This window comes from Neodiprion virginianus, chromosome 1 (genome assembly GCF_021901495.1).
Source record: "Neodiprion virginianus isolate iyNeoVirg1 chromosome 1, iyNeoVirg1.1, whole genome shotgun sequence".
NCBI lineage: Eukaryota > Metazoa > Arthropoda > Insecta > Hymenoptera > Diprionidae > Neodiprion > Neodiprion virginianus.
Window position 1 is genome coordinate 5,725,156 of NC_060877.1, and position 18,275 is coordinate 5,743,430.

An 18,275-nucleotide genomic window follows, 5' to 3' on the forward strand; every position below is an offset into this window, starting at 1 on the left:
TCGCATTCGTATGTTCCGAGAGAGTGTGAGAAGGCCGCTGATTAATCAGCGTATAATTTATATGCCGCGTATTTTTACTTCGCAACCCATTTACCCCCCCGGGTTCCCATTTTTTCAAAATTCCGAGCACTGCCGCTGTTTTGCCTCCGAAGCCATGCAGGGACGGATGCCTGCCGCACCGGCGTAAACCTCCAGGAATGTTTAATTATTCAGTATCCATTTAACAACTCCGCGGGAGACCCACGGAATCCCCTCGGGCCCGGTAAATACCCGGGAAAACCGGGGGAACCGGCCGAAACTGTGCAGCGTCTATGAAGGCACAGGTAAAATATATACATATATGTGTATAATTATACATACATATTAATATATATATACATACATATGTGTGTGTGTACACATATGTAGTGTGTGAATTGCGTGAATGAAACATTGACAGTTGTCTATATAATCATACGCCATGCATATGGATAGGGACTCAAGACCCTCCGCACCCTTATCTGTATTACAAGATTACTACCACGGTTAGTGTAAATTATTGGAAAACTAGGAATTTCGGGGTTTCTCGCATCTCGAAAATATACGGTATTATTTTATACGTGCAGATTAGGGTGGTTCTCATTTTGGTCGTGTCGGAATTTTTTCGCGGTCACCCCCCACCCCAAAAAGCAATCAACACGTATAGAAAAAAAATTTGTCTAAATCACCGAATTTCTTCGATAACTATGGTACACCCTACCACGCAGTTCAGGTTTTACATGGAAAAATTCATGCATTTGAAATTTAAAAAAAAAATCAACTGTTTATTACTTTGAAAATAGATAGCGTAAAAAAAATTACTTGTGGTTATTTTGTAGGAAATGTAACGCTCTGCAAAAAAGATCTGTTGTAAAGCTTTCATAAATCTAATATTTATTACGTTATCAGCGAAGAACTGTCTTCATTTTTTCGCTAATAACGTGATGAATATTATATCAACCAAAATCTTAAGTGAGATTTTTTTTGTAGAGCATTAAATTTCTTATGGAATAGATGAAGGAATTGTTTTTTATAATCTACAGTTTTGATGTAATTAACAGTTTTTTGGAAAAAAAATTCAGTACGTGTTACAGATCTCTTTGATTATGATCAGTTTTAGGTACGTACTATGTTTTATCGTAACTTGTACTACCTGCGACAATTTGTCGTGTAAATATTTACTCAACTCTAAACAAACAGATTTAAATGTTGCAATAACCAGAAAATCTCGAATCGACAATCTAAATCACACTATTAACAGGTACTTGTGTAAATCGTTCTTGTAACTAAAAAAAAATCTGCATTTTTCACCCTCGCATTATCGACGGTGAATTCCCCCACACCTTTCTCTCTCACCTCCGTTCTCTTTCCTTTTCTGTTTGTCGTGCAAAGCTCGGAAGTGCAGGCCTTGTACACGCTATATTACAGCCCCTGATATATCGGATAATGAGAGCCAGGTGCGCCTTTTTTGCATTCGCATTAACTTGTCGTGATTAGCCATTATAATTTCAACCCTTATCCGTGCAACCCTCCGTACGTATTGTAGATATACGTACATACGTACACAATTCGCGTTATCTCCGAGGCTAGCCTGCCTCGACCCTGATTGACCCGGGTTGACCTCGGCTCGTTTTTCACTTCGGTAGGTAGTACACAACGCCGCCAGGGCTGCCCAGAGCAAATTTCGCATCGCGATTTGTGCCAACTTTTATTTTCTCTCACATGTTTTTACTCTTTCTTTTATTTTCTTCTTTTTTTTTTCTTTTTTTTTTCGACGAGTTTCAAGTTCTCAACGCTGTAATATGACGATGAATGCTCGGGGAAAATCGTTGATCCGCGACTGTATGTAATTTTATACATATATATGTGTTATACTCGTATTTTGATAACACGGTAACTTCTTAAAAGTCATTATAAAGTTGGAAAATAGTGTTGTTTTTTTTTCGTTTTTTTCCTATTCCAAAGTTTTGCTACCATATTCTGCTGGAAAGAATTTTGCTGCCTCTTTGTCACGTCGTTTTTAAAACGCTGATTGTACCGTGTGTGTGTGTGTGTGTTTTTTTTTCCTTTAAAGATAAAAAAGAAGAAAAAAAAGACACCGAAATTTGAAGTTCATCAGGTTTGCTTAAACGGACAAAATAGTAAAGAATTTTCTTAACTAGCGATCGTAATACCGGGAGGGAAAAATTTCTCGGTGGAAAAGCTTATCGCACCTTTAATACGAGGTACAAGTTGCGAGCAATTGCACGGCGATAGCAAGCATCAAAGCTGCGCGGGGAGACGGTTGGAAGCGTAATTTGTTTCAAGCAACCGTCTGACGAAGAGGATAGACTAGGTGGTGGTAAGGTTAATCGAAAATCGATCAGGAATTGATTAGCCATAATCTCTATATCGATGGCAGCGCCATTCTGAGGTGTTTTTTTTCCTTTTTCTTTTTTTTTTGCTTCCACTTTTTTTTCTCTCTTATCATTTCATTGCCCCCCCTCCTCACCCCAACCTCCGCAATAAGCCGGCCGATAGTTTTCCGCGACTTTAACCGTCTGACTTTCATTGATAATTGACGACGTTAAACGAGCGTTTCTACAGACCGAGTCAGAGGTTAGCCAAGGGCGTTAAAACCTGATCGGACAATTATTTCTTCGTTTCGAATCCCATCTTTTACCCACCGTTCTCACCGCGGCTCAATCAGATCGCCGAGTTATTATACAATCAGGAAAGTATTGGTACATAGTCTTTGTTAAACTTACCTACTTTTGCTCTCTGTGTGAGATGGCCGGGAATTTTCTTAACGAGAAAATTTGGTAAAATTAGAAAGAAAAAATTATCCTATAACAGTGAGCGTGTTGTTAGTTCAATTTAATTGACGCACGATGGTTGTTACAATCGATATTGAAGTGTACAATTGATTTTTTGCCCGTTGTGAATATTAAAAGGAATACATAAAATTGTATGAAAAGCATCGATGATCCGCGTCACTCCCGCGAATTCGCCGGGGTTTAAAATTAAGCTTGTAAAAGCGGGGAGGCGTAAAGCTCGATTCGCAGTCGGCGGAGGTGGTCCTGTGCCTTTGATTTTTTCTGAAAAGCCTTTCAGTGTCGAAACCCGCTGTAACCTCGACAATGAGATAGAATGAGAGCCGGCGGAGGAAGTCGCAACTTAAACGGCAATTGAGAACAACCGTTTCTCATTTGGCGCACGTTCGTTAGCGAATGCAATTAGGCGAAGGAATCCGACCCCGTCCTCGAAGCGATTCTCCCCTCTTACCCCGCCTCGAATTAGACTCTCAACTCGACTCGAGGCTCGGTTTTGGGGAGGCACGGAGATTTCGGGAACGATGATTAAACCTGCGAATCCCCCGGCGGGACGGAATCGTGCAAATTCATCCCGGCGCGTACCAAGGTACACGGATACACGGGTGTCTGCGTGAAAAATTCACCACCCATCGCCTAGAAATCTCGGCGAATTGCGCGACGAGCAACGGCCGTGACACGGCTGGATCGTCGACTATTTCCGCGTCTCCTGATGCCGAGTCTTTAGTCATTGTCAGGATGTAAGGAAACAGGGTAGAACAATGCGCGTACGCTTTGGTCGTACAGGCTTGATATTTTGTCCTTTAATGTTCATGTTGTTATTTTTGCAACTTTCGATCGGACAAATTGGCATTTTCAGCGAACAGAATGTACGGAAATAAACAAGTAAGCTCGAGTCGCTTATATTTACGTGACTTTTGTGACGTCGTATTGGATTTGCGCGGGCTGAGCGAAAATCGGTCCTCAGTTCTGACACGCCTTGTTTCCGTACGTAGTGATCATTGTCTGCGAACCGAGATGCCATTCGATCGAGGATATCATACGTTGTAAATTCAACAGCTGAGAATTAATTTTTCTAACGAATCGAGCTCGAATTTAGGTAAGTATTCATACGTTCTTTAAATTCGCCAGCGAATAAGGTATTCGGATAACCGAAAACATTGCGAATCAATGATTGAAATCACGCGGTAGCACTGAATTAAAAGTAGACGCGGGAAGCCATGGAAGCCATGAAAATCACTGTGATTATAATTAGTCTTGCGATGAGCGCATATGGTTTTTAAACAACATCGACGTCGAGTATTTTCTATGCATTGATTTCTATCTTACCTATCATTGTATCTGTTTCGTTTACTTTTTGTTTACCTGCAAGTCATTTTCGTTGATTGCCGACGATATTCACGGAGTGACTTGTTATGACTTCCCGCTATTCGACCCGATTCGGAAATCACTGAAAACGATCGTTCGGAACGCTGGGAAATGATCAAAAATCGGAGGGTTAACTATGCGGAGATCAGTATGAAAATCACTCGGTACACAGAAAATAAGGAAAAAGGCTGACGCTGTTGGCAGGCCAAGAATCAATAGAAATCACTCGCAATTAATGTCGATTAATTTTAAATAATTCAAGTAAACCACAATAATACAACATCCCGCGTAGTTATCAATTTTTGCTCTCCGCCTTCCGTAGCGCAAGAAGATTCGCTCGGTTTCTCGCCCACGCTTAAGTTCCCGTTTTACCGCAAATATACGCAAATTTTCCCCAGCGACGGATATTCGGTAGGCACATCACACGAGACGCCTCTCATAATTCCACCCCCCACCCGGCATTTGGTATTTTCCACAAGTTCGTTCTCCTTGCCGGCTTCCATCTCTCTCTTTCACTTTCTCCCTCTCTCTCTCTCTTCGTAAGTATAAAGTGAAATTTTCATCCCGGCGTTCCGCCTCCACCCCGTCTTCCCCGCATCCGCTTTGCAGTACAAAGCCAATCATATGACGGAGAATTTATTTAAGACCATCAACCCTCAGCCGTCGATTCATGCCGTTCCCTCAGGCTTCGCCGTCGCGACGTCCCGCCTGATCGACAGATTTGCCTGACTGCTTACCTACCTGGGATAAGGGATGTAGGGGGCGAGGCTTCTGAACCTTCTACCGCCTCGACGAAGTTGAACCAAAGTGTCACGGCTCCAATCTCTCGGTAACGGGGTTTAAATTCTTGGGAAATCGAGAGAGAGAGACAGAGATAGATAGATTCCGAGAGAGTCGAGTCGGGGAAACCGGGCGAATGCCTCATGTTAGGTCCATTGACTCGTCGTTGATCGTTGTACGATTAATACAAAAATAGCGAAAAGTTTTTTTTCGCCTTCTTTTTTTTTAGAAGCAAAACTATGCGTCGAGTAATTTTACGGCATTGTTACATCAAAGTTGTATGAAATATCGAACATTATTCTCTTGCAAAACCGTTGATATTCTTCTACTTTTGCTGCAGGGAAAATAAGTTTCTGGTGTATCGAAAAATTTGCGACCTAGAATTACGAAATAACTTGAAACTATAATTTCGCAACGCTGAAATTTATTAGCAGAACTTTTTCACGCATCAAAAATTTTGGCATTTCGTATTCTTGAAAAAAAAATTATCCTCAATCTTTAATTTATTAAACATTTAGTGCTGCGTCGGTATATGCATGTATGTATGCAATTTTGGATCGACGAGATTAAACCAATGATCAAAGCAATATAAAATTCTTCTTTTCTCTTTTCTTTTTTTATTTTCTTGAAATATAACGAATTGTCAAAATTTAATTGTCCAATTTGAACGCACCCTGAACTTGGACCTGCAAACTCGTCTTGAAGATTATACAAAGATTTGTCTTTTACTTTCGTTGTAGGTATAAAGTTGGGCCGTGTAGCGCGTGGCGGGTATAAGGACGGAGTTTTTTTTTTTTTTTTTGCTGGTGAAGCGAGTCGAATTGCCGAAGGCGAGGGACGATCTCTGTATGTGTGCGTAGGAAAAGGAAAAGGAAGAGGAAAAGGAAAAGGAAAAGGAAAATAAGAGATACTTTTCCACCTACCTATACATACGTATCATATACATGCGCGCGTGCGTGTATTGTGTGTACATACTCGTGTATCGATATTGTGCCGCGTGCGTGGATAAAGTATATGTACGTGTGTACACGTTTTACGTGACTTTCGTCGGGAGAAGAAGTTTACCGGTGGCAATGAGATTTCACGAAATACGCTGTGCACCGTATTCAGACGTTGCCTGGATTTGGGAAAAATATAGTTACACAGGTATACGCGTTATCACGGGAATAGCCTTACACGCGTACATATATCTATACCGTACGTATACGGTAAGGCTGTTGGAAATCCACGAGTAGTTAGTTACAAGTACGTACCCACGTAGGTACGGCGTCGAGTCGTGTTATACGTCCTCAGGGAGGTTTTCTTCACTCCTCCGATTGTCAGGTTTACAAATATCATACACGACGCGGCAACAAATTCACGGATAATTACCACCTGCCTGTACATCTCGGCTAAAAATAAAAGTACGGCTGTGTCTAGACTGTACAAGGGTTTGTTGCTACTATTATTATTATTATTGTTATTTTTATTATTTTCTTTTCTATTTCGTTAGTCAACTGGTAGTAATGACATCGCGTCATTTACTCATGCTTCGAATGGAATGCAGATCTCGAGAAGCTCTTTTTTCGTATTTGTCCAAGCCTAGCCGTTGTATTATAGCACGCCGAGAATCGAAAGGGGGAAAAAAGTAGAAGGCTAAAACTCGGTTTAGCTTTATAGAAAAAGAAAAAGAAAAAAAAAAAGGGACGGGATCAGATCAGGTAGAAGATTTATTCCGTTGAGAGAACGAATCCTCAATGTCGACGCTGAAAGAATGCGTGAAGAAGCCACTCCCCGTACGTACGTTTTCATCTCGCAAGGAGTTTATACGTCACGCGGCATCTCACGTCAGAATCTTGCCATGAGACTTTTCTTGCTTGGTAAGATCGATTATCGGCAATTTTTCCACGAGTCGACTTGTCTTCCCTTTTTTTTTTTTCATTTTCATTTGTGCGTGGTTTTACATTCTTTTTTCACCTCGCTCGTTTTTGCACTCTTTACAGTACAAAAGTGGAGTAGGAACAAACCAATCATGACGTATCTTTGATCTACCGACGCTTAGAATTAGTGTCGTTTATGCGATTTTCACGCGATACTTTGACGTTTTCAAAAATATTACTACGCGTCAATATTCGCGACGAGCCGCAGAATCTTGTGGCTGATTCGTTGGATCGTTAGTTAGCTAAAGTTACACCCACCTTATTATGTATATGCCAAGAAGTTACGCATATACACGTATAATACACGTGTATACATATATATATATATATATATATACATATATATATATGGAAGTAGAAGTTACGGCAAAGTACGGTACGGTATTGATCTCGCGGAGGTTAGAGGTTATACTAACGATTCGCTGTTGACATTGGGATTAATGAATTAGTCTTGCCGATTAATCGACGATTACTATTGATAGACAAACAGAAAGTAGACGCATCGCTGTAACGATATTATGCGGTAGCTAGAGACGAGTTTCTACTTCATTAATCGTCGTTAAACTTATCGTTGGTCCTCCGAATATCCGCAAGCTTCGAGGAGGAATATAACGCGGCAATCCGAGAGGCCTCTCGAAGCCGGCGTCCGCGTCTTTCGCGACCTCCGAGCACGAAAGTTTATAGGTGCCTCTTATATTGTTATTTATTATTTTCATCGCCCGTTAAACGCACCTTCGCCGCGCAACTTCTCGCATGAAAAGTCGCGTGAGCCTGCCTCGCCTTATACGCGAGATAGCCGCGTGCGTTATAGCATACCTACCCGGACGCGTTGTAGATTGTAAAAATTGATTAGATATGTTAAACCCGGGAGTCGGGCTGCGGCGTTATACGACCGAACAAAATATACGTACAATTTACAGGACGTGCACGGTTTGTCGCGTGTATTGTATACGTATGTTCAACCGGGAAAAAGAATATAACGTCGATGAAACTGTTCAATCCGATCAAATATTTACTCCGATATGTTGTCTCATTTCCGTGCATGTTTCATCGCGTTGTGGTTTTTAGAATGCTTGTTACGAGGTGGGTAACTGGCAAGCGAGAATCGTATTGCGAACGAAATAAAAGCAGGAAAGAAATATTGATCCAATCTATGTGTTTGCAAACGATAGCTATAACGAAATTGAAAGTCAAGCGGTGTGTTTTCCGTCTACCAAAACTCTCCTTTCGGAATACCCGAATATCAAGTCGTGTGCGGGGCTGCGTAAAGAGGATATGTAGGTATTGACATTCAACCTGACATTTGAAACGAAGCAGCGGCAGGTAGGTAAAGTGCACAATTCAGGTCAGAGATAATGTGAGATAGCTGCAGGGAGGCGCACAGAGCTCTTACAACGTCCGCAGAGTGTAATAAACATTTTGTCAACAATATGTGAACAACACGCGGAGTTGCGAAGAAACAGAGAAAATGAACAGGTGGAATGGAACGAATGGAAAAAGAAGTGGAAATTTAAAAAAAAATGAAAAAGGGTAGAAATAAAAACAGGGCAAATTAAATTGCTTCGACAAGTTTTCCAATCGGCATTTGCTCTTCAGCCTCGAGGGATTAGACTTCCGATTATACAGAGGCATGTTTGCGAGTGAAAAACATCCCGAGAGGATAACAGAATATGCCTACCTGCGCTACATTCGGTGTAATTGTTAATCATTCCGTCGGCCCGAAGGCGACCCGGTTATTCTTACAATTATTCGCGTGTCGCCGCCGCCTCGAAAGCTCCGCTCCTCTTTCCGTCTCACACGGGCGGCGTGTTAATTAGCTGTATCAACCGGGCCTGCAGTAATTTTACTCTGTAAACGAGTTCGGGAACGTCGACGACCGAGGCGCGCAACGTCTGGGAAACCTGCAGCTATTATCGACCCTGGAACAAAGGAGGGAGAGCGTGCTTCTAATTTTAACGTGACTGTTCCGATATAAATTCAAGTGCATCGCGAACGGACATTCGCTTCGTCTCGTCAACATCGGGTTTACTAAAAATCGAAACTGAATCTCGCCAAATCCGTTCAAGTTCCGTCGAATCTTCCGACACGTGTACGCGCGTCACGCGTAAATAACATTCAGTCGTATAAACTGATTATCCAACGTCGTAAACCTTGGCAATTATCATCAGCCGTCTAACCCGTTGTGGATTTCTAATTGAAGTTCGCTTACACTCCTTGATCATCTTCATCTTCTTACAAAGGTTGGATCAGAAAATACGGAATCAGTTTCGATGCGTTACTATTCTTTATTACATTTTCTTACGACTCTTTAGGTAATTTGCCAATTTTTCGACAATAAATTAACGCCGAGGCTTTATCGTATGGTAAAAATTGTTGCCTCAATTTCCGGAAACAATGTTTTAACACCTATTAAATTCTTCCGATTTCACCTTCCGGTTACGTACTAATAAAAATCTACCACAAGTATCGTATTGCACGCACTTTCGTCATGATTTACTGTTACGCAACGTAACAAGACGAAATTCTTCCACGTCAATTACAATTCAGACGTGCGAGTGTAATTCTTCTATTCGAAATACAGTCGTCACCGATTTGCGAATCGCGTTTTTCTCTTCCACCTCTCGGCAAAAGGATATTTCCTTTCACCTGCAGTTTCTCGCGCACGCATACAATGTCTAACGTACCATCCGAACAACAGCACGATGGAATATTTGCTCAGGGCAGGCTCACGAATCCCCTCGACATCGGTGCGGTTCGCTCGCGGTTGGGTGCAGCGTGAGAGGCAGGCAGGTCGGAGCTTTCGCAGCCCGTTGGTAAGGGTGGAATATGGGTTGGCTGTGAAGGGAGGGAGAGGGGGAAAGGGGGGGGGTGGAGGCGGCTCCCTCGGGCTGCAGGGGATATAATATATTCAGAGTTTCGCGAGGAACGGAGGGCGCCGAGATGAAAGTAGGAGGTGGTAGAACCGCGTGTGCCCCGTGGACCTCGGCATACTCGGTGGGTGGGTGGATGGTACGCGTGTGCTAGAAATACAGGGGTTCTCAAACTGGGTCGAACACGCTGCCTCGCCGTACGATGGAAAATTGAGAAATTAGCGAGTGCGAGTGAAAGCGATTAATAGGAAAGAGGGGAGAAAAGTATTCGCGCCCGATGGGGACGTGGGTGAAGGAAAAGTTTGACGGGAACTGCGTCGAGGATTATATTGTTGTACAAGGTACGCGGGGAGAATAAAAGGACAGATTTTATTCAAAACTTTAGGGAAAGAGGGTCATTTTCGGAGTGTTTTTTTTTATATATATATAAAATGTTATACTTTGTAAAATTCTGAATTTAAGTTAGAATCAGTGGAAATCATTGTGCAAAATCTGCCATTCTTTATTCTCTCCGTGTATACCGCATAATATACGGATGAAAATCACGTTACGGCTGTGAATGAATGACGCTCTCGCCCGCTTAACTTGTTCTCCTTATTTTTATGACGGAGAAAGAACAAAGGACTCGTCCAACCCTTCGGCCACTTGATGTTTCAAGGTATTTTTAATCCCTACTTGTGAACCTCCAGGAATGCCGCTGCTGCACGGCGACCGGCGAACAATGCGCGGCTGGACCTTCGAACGAATCTCTCCGCATTGCAGGCTGCGGAATTACCTGCACAGAGTTGACAAGTACTCCCCTAGTAGTAATTTTACTTTGAAGAAAGCAAGGCAAGCCTCCGGGTACTCTTTTGAGAATAGCGTCGCCCCCCCCCCCCCCCCCCCCCCTCCCCCAACACCCCCGTTCAACCCTCTTGCCCCTGCTCGGGGCGATTTTCTCGGCGCTATTAAACACCGAGGAATCGTTGAAACGAGTCATCCTACATCGCACCCTCCCGCCCCGAGTTGTGTACCTTAATATTAAACTGCGCAAGACTTGCGGAACGGCACGGCAATGCACGCTCGTTAATGGTATCCTCTTTTATGTCCGCCACCTTGCGAATTGACTTTTATTTAATATTTCGCAACCGCAATAACACGCGGAATTATGATTCTGCGGTAACGTCGACGGGAATTGCCACTTCGATGTATACGTCACGCCTCTATAACGCGTTAACGTTGCTGCACCGCGTCATAATTATACCGTATACAATAACATTACATTTTATGTTTGTAATAAACTCGTTGTCATGTTCAATTCATGATATAAGGACATACTTCTCGTCAACCGGATTATCATTTTACCGCGGGGAGAAAATATTGTTCTGGTTAGGAAGAAAGGGCGAAAAAAAAACTACGACCACACCTGAACGTTTCAAAAGCTCAAAGTCGAATACAGCGTCCTCAGGATTGCCCTTTCCGATGTTCGTTACTTCGGAGCAACAATAACGGCTGCCGGAAGGCCAAGATTACATCCGCAAATCGCTTCGGTGAACTGGAGCTTTGCTTATCGTTTCCAATTTTATATTTTTTCTATTTTCTTTTATAACTTTGTGAATTTGTATTACAGGTATAAAGCTGCGCTCGTCTCCCCTGTCACGTCGATCATTACCTAGCGTTGAAATCGATCTGCGAGTCTCAGAGAAAAGCCGATAGGTATAAATTTTTATTTAGCAATTTCCTCGCAATGTCGACCGACTGATTTCAGTTCTGCGAAATCGTTTGAAGCATTCAATTTCCGCACTTTTACCTCACGCAAAACTAATCCGAAAAATGGAGTGAAGACTGCACGTAAGTGTTGGTCGTTTTATAACATGACCGCAACTTGTATTACAGTTGCGTTTAAGCTTACGATTTTTTTCCACCGCGAGATGGATAAAAGACGAATAAAAGAAATCCTCCGGTTTTAACCCACGCTTATAACGCAGGTTGACTTTTGTTTTCTCAAGAAATGTATGAGATAATATATCTTTCTGCGCGTCCGTCTTTCGTAAAGTATTGCAACAGCTGACCGGACCTTTTCTCAGCTTGTAAGTTTACTGTGAAATTTATAATGTTCTTAACGTTTTGAATAAATTCGAATCGGTGATCGGATACTCGACGATACGTTTTTTTCTTCTGCTGTTTATCGTTTTCTTTTGACACATCTTTAACCGTGACACTAATCTGGTCCTGTCGGATCATCAAACCATTAATTGTACCACCGAAATGATGTGTCAAAATAATATAAATACATAAATCAGAAGAGACGGTAATAAAAGACTAACTATATTATTTCGCCCACAATTTTTTGAATCAATAATTGGATGCCGAATTTCAAGCTAAACCGGAGTTTCACTCTAAATGAAACTACAAACACGGGTACAAACAAAAAATGTCACGTGATGAAATTTTTTAAAAGTATTTTTCCCGGTTTTAGTGGTTTTACAAAATAATGTGCAATTTTTCGGTTGCAGACCTGTGTTAGTGGTCGTCGTGTGAAACTAACATAACTAACGTAACGAGCACAGAGAAAATGGTATACAGCTGGCACGATGCGAAACCAATCAGACGGCTAGAAAATTTTATTCGTACGTCGCGACGCGACGCGACGCCTTCAAGCTCGAATTGTTTCTCGTAACCGGCGAAGGAAGCCCCGAGGTCTATTATCACGCCGCAAAGCTTACCCTGGTCGACCCCTCGAGCATATGTGCGTCCGTCGAGGCGCGAGTATACGGATCGGAAAGAGTTCTCAGAGTTCCCTGGCAATATGCCCGTGTGTACCTGGCGGACGGGAAAAGAGGAGGCTAGGTGCTTGTATCCAATCCCCAAGGCGCACCCGAGCTTTTCACCCTTTCGACCGGGCAGAAATACTTATATTTTTCCTGCTCTTATTTTGAACCCGGATACTCGGACGCGTCGAAAAGCCGTAAAACGACAACGCAAACACCAACGCTGAATGCAGGTTGAAAATCCGAGAGGTTCGCGCGATTTCCGGTAGCGGGTACGCTGCTCGATAATTCTTACCAGAATTATTGGCATTCGAGGAAAGCTCGCGAGTCGTTTTTTGCCAACAGTGAAACTTTAGAGATACCGTTTAGACCTACAAATCGAACATCTCATCTCGACGAATAACTTGCTCTGACTTTCTTTCAGGATCACAACACATTTTCTCGACGTATATCAGACAGAACTTGGACAACAAACTAACCGTAAGCACAGCGAGCATCTTCAAGTCTCTCGAATCAAAACATGACTCAAGTTTCGCCTTAATTGCAGCGTTTTTCGATCCCGTTGATCTTTTTGGAGAATTGTTGTGTCTGTCGCCATTTCGGTCCCGATCGTCACCCCGAGTCTCGACTCGAGGATCCCTGCCAGTCCTCAACCCCAGGCTTCGGACCGGCAGCGTAGGCGCGACCTGGGTGGGTGTCTTACGGTACCAATATCAACCCTGAGCTTAACCCAAACCGAGGTACATTACCCTAATAGCCTTTCGGCGAGTAGCGGGTGTCGCGGAGCCCGTGATGCTGTAATACACCGCGAGCTCTCTCCTCCTCCCCCCGTCGTCTCTCCCTCTCTTCTATCTCTCCCGCCCTCTGTACCTCTGATCTCTAGACGGAGGGTACTCAGCCCGCTCTAATCCATTCCCTGGCTACAATGTACCTTTGAGATTTGTCTGTCTGGCAGAAGATGAGAGGTTTTCAAATTTACTCAGATATTTTCGCGTTTAACCATACTCTGTCATCACGTCACGTGTGTCGACGAAAATACAATCGAAATCAGGGACAAACGTTCAGACTCCGATTGTCGAAAATCATTGAGAATTTGGGGAGGTCAAAGTTTAGTTTTAAGACGATCGTTGCTTGGTTGTCTTTTCCTCGACCTACGATTTCCTGTTAAGCATTGCCACAGCTGGAATCGCGGTAGCTGCGATAACACCGAATTGACAAACCCACGCTACAACGAAACAAGAATACGGTGGAAATTGCCCTCAACACTTCGATTTAGGTCAAGATAAGCCGTCGAAAAGATGATCGTGTTCACAAAAATACTGAAAACTAACACATTTTGAATAAGGGACTGTCCACGAACTACGTAGCTTTATTTTGGCAATTTTTTACACCCCCCCCCCCCCCCCTAACCTAAGCAAATGAAGGTTGAGACCCTACAAAACGATGCATATATGCACTGGCATATTTTTTCTCTCATCGTCAGTGTGGAATGACTAAAGTTACTACGCCCGAAAGAAATGTTGGGTAAAAATTTTGAATCGTGCAACTCGTTTGCGTTATTCACCGGCGATTACAAAGCGCGGAGTATTTAAAAAAAGATACGTTGATAGGACAAGTAGATTATACGTAATATCGAGAGCGCACGCGCGAGAGATCCGAGCGTCCCTGCGGAGTGCGCGATGATAGATAACGGCAAACATTTCATCATCTGTCAAGATCACCGGGTTGTTCGCGCTTAATCAAAGCGAGCGTGATTGTCAACTGTCAAAATCAGCTGTTCGCGTGTAAGGATCAAAGCACTACGCGTACCGAAAACGGGGCGGTGAACTGTCTGATGTGAATCAGGTTGTTCGCGTCTCGCGTATATCCGATGCCTGCGATGTGATGATACGGCTCATCGTCGCTCTGCGAAGTGATCGGAAGTACCTACGAGCTAGTCGCCGGTACGTTTAACGCGTGAGAAATCGCGGCGTCTGCTTTTTAACGGGGTATTCTGGTCTCGAAATTTTTGTGACATTGATCGTTTCTCTTCATATTATTATAGCTACAGCCTTTGACACAAACACAACGGTTTTTACACAAAGCCGATGATCAATTTCCAACAATTTAGACAGTCGCGAGCACTTGAGTGAAACAATGTACGGTGAGCGCCTAGTTAGAGTTACTGGCTTCAAGGCTAGAAAAATCGGTCTGTAAGGAAGCCGCGAATGCGGCGGAAGACGTCCTGTATACTCCAGGAATCGCCGATCAACGGTAAGAAAAATTCCCGTTTTAACTGATACAGAAATAAGCCTGAAATCCGACGTCGAAACTTTAAACGCATTAACTTTAAATACGTTTGTCTGAAAACTACATTATTCAACCTGGTTGACAAAATCTCGAGTTCTATCCAACAAATTGTTGACTTGAAATTTGGAATAAATCTTCAGTATACATCCCTCTACAGCTAAAACCACGAGCGTTGCGAAATTATTATTACAGCTATTTTAAAAAATTGATAAACATCGAAAAAAGATCAATTTTGCCTTTAAATCGTCGCCATTTTTTCTTTTATTTTTTGCCCTCTCTTCTCGGTACGGGCTATAACGACATTCTTACTAATCAGGAATGATCGTTGTTTTTCCGTTCCGGATGAATGGGAGCTCTATAATCGTGTCAACTACCTCAACCGGTTTTTTCTGTCACGGCCGTATTTAGATGGCTGTAACTTTTTCAATTTCCCTTTTTTATTTCCCTTTTTATTTCCCGAAATAAGACAGGTAATCCAGACATGTAGATCAAAATACCTTCTTAAACGCGTTCCGGAAACTTGTTGTTAATTTCTTTTTCACGCCGTAGATTAATTCTCGAATCTTGATATTTTTCGTTTTGCGCCTCTTGCGGCGACGCGCCGTCGAATCGGTTTGACACGTCGGAGAACCGCGAGCTCGGTAGGTGTTATTCGCTTGTTGGAATGGATTTACGGATGATGCATCCGAGGGTATTAAGTTTCCGAGTTGGCCGCGTCGAGTAAGCTGGCATCTCTCCCGTCGTCCCACAATTCTCTCTTTCCAAGGTGACAAAACGACTGACAACGCAGAACGCTCTCGAGATAAAATTCGAGGTATTTATTGGGGCAAGGAAACGCGACGACTCGATTCTTCTTTCAAATTTTTCTCCGGTCTTTCATCGTTCTATCAAACCAATGGATCGTCACGTTTATAATTGTCGTTGAAATGATGTGCAATTTTTCACGGCACTCAAAATAATCCAATGAAAAATAAAAAAAACAGTTTGACAAGTTGTAAATTTCACTCGGTGAATTATAAACCGGACTTAACACTTCGCCAAATGATGCTGGTAACGGTGCAGTGTGTGTACATAATTCAGGAATTCAAGAAAAATTTACAGAGACAAATTTTACTCTCCCGTTGAAGCTTGTCGACGATCAAATGTTTTTAAATTTGACAAAACGCCTGCATTCCCGTCCGTACGCGTAACGTATTTTTATCGCAAATATTATATTACGATATTCAATCTTTCTTCTTGAATTCGCATTCTCGTGCAATTTCGCAAGACGACCCAACGACGACGACGACGACGTTTCAGACGGTAAAATACAGTGACTGTAAATTCAGAACTAGTTCTACTTTTACCTACGCGTTTAAAGCTCGGAAGTAAAAGACCGCGTGAGAAAACAATTGAGCATCGCTCGAGCGTCGGAACTTGTAAATTATTCACGTCGACACCGTCGCGACCTTTAACCTTTGGTTGTTAATGGCCCCGTTAACCCAAAGCGGAAATCGCCGGCGTCGCGACGTCCTGACGAACAGACCTCGGTAAGAGTATACCGCTATTCCTGTATCTGCTTACGTCTGGTCGCGTAACATCGCTTCACCTTAAAAGGGTAAAATTGATTCGATTCGATTTTCCGCAAGTTTACATCGCGCAAAAATAACACAGGCCTGCGACGGTTGTCCTCTCAGAAAACTGAGTAGTAATTTCTGTAGGTGTGAGGTACGGATCTATGAAAAATTTTCCGAGAAATTTGTTTTTCTGGTTTTCTTAATACCTGCTACTAGAGTTAACTTTCAATTTCTGTGTTAATTATATGTATTAATAGTAGTGCTGATATTTAAAAGATTGAACAGGAGTTTTGAAGAGAGTATACAAAGATATCATAAGGCTTTTTGATTTATCTGAGCTCTCAAGTCCTGTTTAAAACTAATCTGATCAGTTTATACCTAAACATTCGGTTTTATATTAATTTTATTTGTTTATTTTTATTTTTTTTTTTCACGCAAGTGGGAAATTAAAAGTTATACTTCGCAGGCGCGTGTAATATTCCTTTCGTGAAATCGCGAATACCTATTCGTAACGGCAGATATGTTATTACGTCGAGGAGTGAAAACGAATTACAAGCGAAGGAAGATAAATCCAGTGTCAAAACAATACTGTATCAGCGCTAATTGTTGCGTCAAAGTCTACTTCGTTGAAATGTTGTTTCAAGTGAAAAGAAGGTGAACATTTGTCCGGGGAAGTTTCGGTGCTTGGCTCATCGAGTTGTAGAGAGTAATCGTTGAGTGCACGTGACATCGAGTCAGACATTCGGCCCGGTTCCCGCCTTTCGTTGTCAGTTTAAAGGAGAGAAGTGACAAGCATCGAAGAGTTGAGAAGGAGAAGAGTAAGGGAAGCAAAACTCGACGCGTCGTTGTCGCGTATAATAAATACGAGGAAAAAAAACGGCGATGAAATTTCTTCAATATTTCCTTGCGAGAGAAGTGAATTAGAACCGTTGATCGTGAAAAGTAAACAAAATGTGTTTCGACTTTTCACGTCAAACCAACAACGCACACTCTACCAATTTTTCTTCTTTCTCTCAGCTTTCAAAGCTTTTTCAGCGTCGTTCCATGCCTCGATGCGATTCGCCGCAATTCCGCGCGGATTACCTACATCTCGGTATCGTTGTAGCTGTTATTACTACTCAAAACTCCCCCTCAACCTTTCAGCGATACATCTTAGCCGCTTTGTTTGTCAATGAGCGTTGTAAAACGCTTTGTAAATGTTGGCTGCGCGGGAGTGAGTAAAAGCACGTTACGCAGCGGTTCTTCGCGGTGATAAATTACGAGGCGTATCAGGGAAACAAGGTGGTGGATATGCGTACGTACATACGTATAACATAAAAGCAACTCTCGGGAGAGTAAACTGTGTGCCAAACGAACATCGTTCGGATAATCGCTCACCGGTAACGGGGGCTTCTATGTCGATCATCGTTCTTTCCGAACGCAGAAGACTCGCTCCGTCGGTAACGATGCGCAGCGCCGCCGCCTCGTCGATCCTTCCTTCGAGGATGAAGTGTTGCTTCAGGATGTCGGGTCGTGGTTTGCCTGTCCGCGAGTCGAATACCTCTGCGACGGTGAGCTTGTGCGACGGCGGAAACGGCACACCTGGTAACACAAAGATCAAACGGAAGGGATGAGTTACGGAAATTGGATCATTTTTCGACCTGCATCTGAATTGTTTTTTTTTTTTTTTTCTTTTTATATTTTGTGAACGTTCGATCACAATCAGAACTGCAAATCCAGGTCGGACGGGTTTTACTCCGGGTTTGTCTGTACGGACTCGGGCCAAGATTTGCTCCGGTAATCTCGGCTCCGATGTTTAATTTTCTTATCTACCGCTCCCATGCGTTAATCTCTCCGCCTACAGCAGCGGTCTACAGACAACACAAAGTGCCGGTCGAGCCGCACGCGTTCACCTATTGTACAAACCCGAGGTTCT

At 42.8% G+C, this 18,275-nt stretch overlaps 1 protein-coding gene across 14 annotated transcripts in view; it reads right to left on the reverse strand.

Annotated features, from left to right (window-relative positions):
- Positions 1-18,275, reverse strand: part of LOC124307936 (serine/threonine-protein phosphatase 2B catalytic subunit 2-like) — a 109,905-nt gene that overhangs the window by 52,841 nt on the left and 38,789 nt on the right. For all 14 annotated transcript variants that reach the window (XR_006908899.1, XM_046770135.1, XM_046770210.1 and 11 more), the window contains one exon: positions 17,738-17,941. Coding sequence is in view for 13 of the 14 variants with exons in the window: in XM_046770135.1 (XP_046626091.1) it covers positions 17,738-17,941 (204 nt within the window). In the remaining variant the exon portion in view is untranslated. The remainder of the gene's footprint in view (positions 1-17,737; positions 17,942-18,275) is intronic.